The following is a 2,978-nucleotide window of genomic DNA, read 5'->3' on the forward strand; positions in this document are numbered from 1 at the left end:
TCCCCTCTGACACTCCCCTCTGACACTCTCCTCTGACCCTCCCCTCTGACCCTCTCCTCTGACCCTCCCCTCTGACCCTCTCCTCTGACCCTCCCCTCCCCTCTTCTCTGACCCTCCCCTCTGACCCTCCCCTCTGACACTCTCCTCTGACCCTCCCCTCCTCCCCTCTGCTCCCCTCCTCCCCTCTGCTCCTCCCCTCGTCCCCTCTGACCCTCTGCTCCTCCCCTCTGCTCCTCCCCTCTGACTCTTTGACCCTCCCCTCTGACCCTCTGCTCTGACCCTCCCCTCTGCTCCTCCCCTCTGCTCCTCCCCTCTGCTCCTCCCCTCTGCTCCTCTCCTCTGACCCTCCCCTCTGACCCTCCCCTCTGCTCCTCCCCTCCTCCCCTCTGCTCCTCCCCTCTGACCCTCTCCTCTGACCCTCTCCTCTGACCCTCCCCTCTGACCCTCCTCTCTGACCCTCTCCTCTGCTCCTCCCCTCTGACCCTCCTCTCTGACCCTCTCCTCTGCTCCTCCCCTCTGCTCCTCCCCTCTGCTCCTCCCCTCTGACCCTCTCCTCTGCTCCTCCCCTCCTCCCCTCCTCCCCTCTGCTCCTCCCCTCTGCTCCTCCCCTCTGCTCCTCCCCTCTGCTCCTCCTCTCTGACCCTCCCCTCCCCTCTGCTCCTCCCCTCTGACCCTCTGCTCCTCTCCTCTGACCCTCCCCTCCTCCCCTCCTTCCCTCTGCTCCTCCCCTCTGACCCTCCCCTCCTCCCCTCTGCTCCTCCCCTCCTCCCCTCTGACCCTCTCCTCCCCTCCTCCCCTCAGGTGGGGCAGGTGCACAGGGGGCTGATGGGAGTACTGCAGAGGGCGATGGTTAAAGCTTCGTCTCACATCTGGTTTGAAAGATCAGAAGCTAAAGACCGACATCTAGTGGCCAAAAGGTTCAACTGCAGACGAGAGAGTTTCTATAAAACGTGTTGATTTAATTTTTATTTAATTTTAGTGATTTGATCTTTTGTGTTTAGACTTGGAGACCACGTGGCAGACAAAAACAAGCTGCCTATTCTCATATTTCCAGAAGGTTTGTACATTCTACGCTCTGTAAATCTTATATATTGTAATATAATTTTATCATATATAAATAAAAGCGTTTCCTCTGTTTTGTTTTGAGGGACGTGTGTGAATAACACGTCAGTGATGATGTTCAAAAAGGGAAGTTTTGAGGTCGACTGCACCATTTACCCAGTGGCCATCAAGGTTCAGTATGTGTGCAAGGGGCTGTGTGCAAGGGGCTGTGTGTATGTGTGTGCAAGAGGCTGTGTGCAAGGGGCTGTGTGCAAGGGGCTGTGTGCAAGGGGCTGTGTGCAAGGGGCTGTGTGTATGTGCGGGCAAGAGGCTGTGTGCAAGGGGCTGTGTGTATGTGTGTGCAAGAGGTTGTGTGCAAGGGGCTGTGTGTATGTGTGTGCAAGAGGTTGTGTGCAAGGGGCTGTGTGTATGTGTGTGCAAGAGGCTGTGTGCAAGGGGCTGTGTGTATGTGTGTGCAAGGGGCTGTGTGCAAGGGGCTGTATGTATGTGTGTGCAAAGGGCTGTGTGCAAGGGGCTGTGTGCAAGGGGCTGTGTGTATGTGTGTGCAAAGGGCTGTGTGCAAGAGGCTGTGTGCAAGGGGCTGTGTGTATGAGTACAAGGCGTTGTGTGTATAGGTGTGTAAGGGTCTGTGTATTTATGTGCAAAGGGCTGTGTGTATATGTATGTGTATGGGGCTGTGTTTATGTGTGTGGGGCTGTGTTTCTTATGTATCTGAGGCAGTGTTTATATGTGTGTATGGGGCTGTCTTGCTTATGTGTGTGGGTCTGTGGTTCTTATGTGCGTGGGTCTGTGTTGCTCATGTGCGTGGGTCTGTGGTTCTTATGTGTATGAGTCTGTGTTGCTCATGTGCGTGGGTCTGTGTTGCTCATGTGCATGGGTCTGTGTTGCTCATGTGCGTGGGTCTGTGATTCTTATGTGCATGAGTCTGTGGTTGCTCGTGTGCGTGGGTCTGTGTTGCTCATGTTCGTGGGTCTGTGGTTCTTATGTGCGTGGGTCTGTGTTTCTTATGTGTGTGGGTCTGTGTTGCTCATGTGCGTGGGTCTGTAGTGTTCATGTGCGTGGGTCTGTAGTGCTCATGTGCGTGGGTCTGTGTTGCTCATGTGCATGGGTCTGTGTTGCTCATGTGCGCGGGTCTGTGTTGCTCATGTGCGAGGGTCTGTGGTTCTTATGTGTGTGGGTCTGTGGTTCTTATGTGCCTGGGTCTGTGGTTCTTATGTGCGTGGGTCTGTGTTGCTCATGTGCGTGGGTCTGTGGTTCTTATGTGCGTGGGTCTGTGGTTCTTATGAGCGTGGGTCTGTAGTGCTCATGTGCGTGGGTCAGTGGTTCTTATGTGCCTGGGTCTGTGGTTCTTATGTGCCTGGGTCTGTGGTTCTTATGTGCGTGAGTCTGTGTTGCTCATGTGCCTGGGTCTGTGTTGCTCATGTTCCTGGGTCTGTGGTTCTTATGTGCCTGGGTCTGTGGTTCTTATGTGCGTGGGTCTGTGGTTCTTATGTGCGTGGGTCTGTGGTTCTTATGTGCCTGGGTCTGTGGTTCTTATGTGCCTGGGTCTGTGGTTCTTATGTGCGTGGGTCTGTGTTGCTCATGTGCGTGGGTCTGTGGTTCTTATGTGCCTGGGTCTGTGGTTCTTATGTGCCTGGGTCTGTGGTTCTTATGTGCCTGGGTCTGTGGTTCTTATGTGCGTGGGTCTGTGTTGCTCATGTGCGTGGGTCTGTGGTTCTTATGTGCCTGGGTGTGTGGTTCTTATGTGCGTGAGTCTGTGTTGCTCATGTGCTTGGGTCTGTGTTGCTCATGTTCCTGGGTCTGTGGTTCTTATGTGCCTGGGTCTGTGGTTCTTATGTGCCTGGGTCTGTGTTTCTTATGTGCGTGGGTCTGTGTTGCTCATGTGCGTGGGTCTGTGGTTCTTATGTGCGTGGGTC

The 2,978-nt window shown here is 54.6% G+C and overlaps 1 protein-coding gene across 1 annotated transcript in view; it reads left to right on the forward strand.

Annotated features, from left to right (window-relative positions):
• The window catches only part of gpat4 (glycerol-3-phosphate acyltransferase 4), a 10,391-nt gene that overhangs the window by 2,944 nt on the left and 4,469 nt on the right, over window positions 1-2,978 (forward strand). The window contains exons 7-9 of the mRNA XM_033990090.1: window positions 802-917; window positions 1,002-1,057; window positions 1,148-1,233. Coding sequence (XP_033845981.1) covers window positions 802-917; window positions 1,002-1,057; window positions 1,148-1,233 — 258 coding nt within the window. The remainder of the gene's footprint in view (window positions 1-801; window positions 918-1,001; window positions 1,058-1,147; window positions 1,234-2,978) is intronic.

This window comes from Periophthalmus magnuspinnatus, chromosome 23 (genome assembly GCF_009829125.3).
Source record: "Periophthalmus magnuspinnatus isolate fPerMag1 chromosome 23, fPerMag1.2.pri, whole genome shotgun sequence".
NCBI lineage: Eukaryota > Metazoa > Chordata > Actinopteri > Gobiiformes > Gobiidae > Periophthalmus > Periophthalmus magnuspinnatus.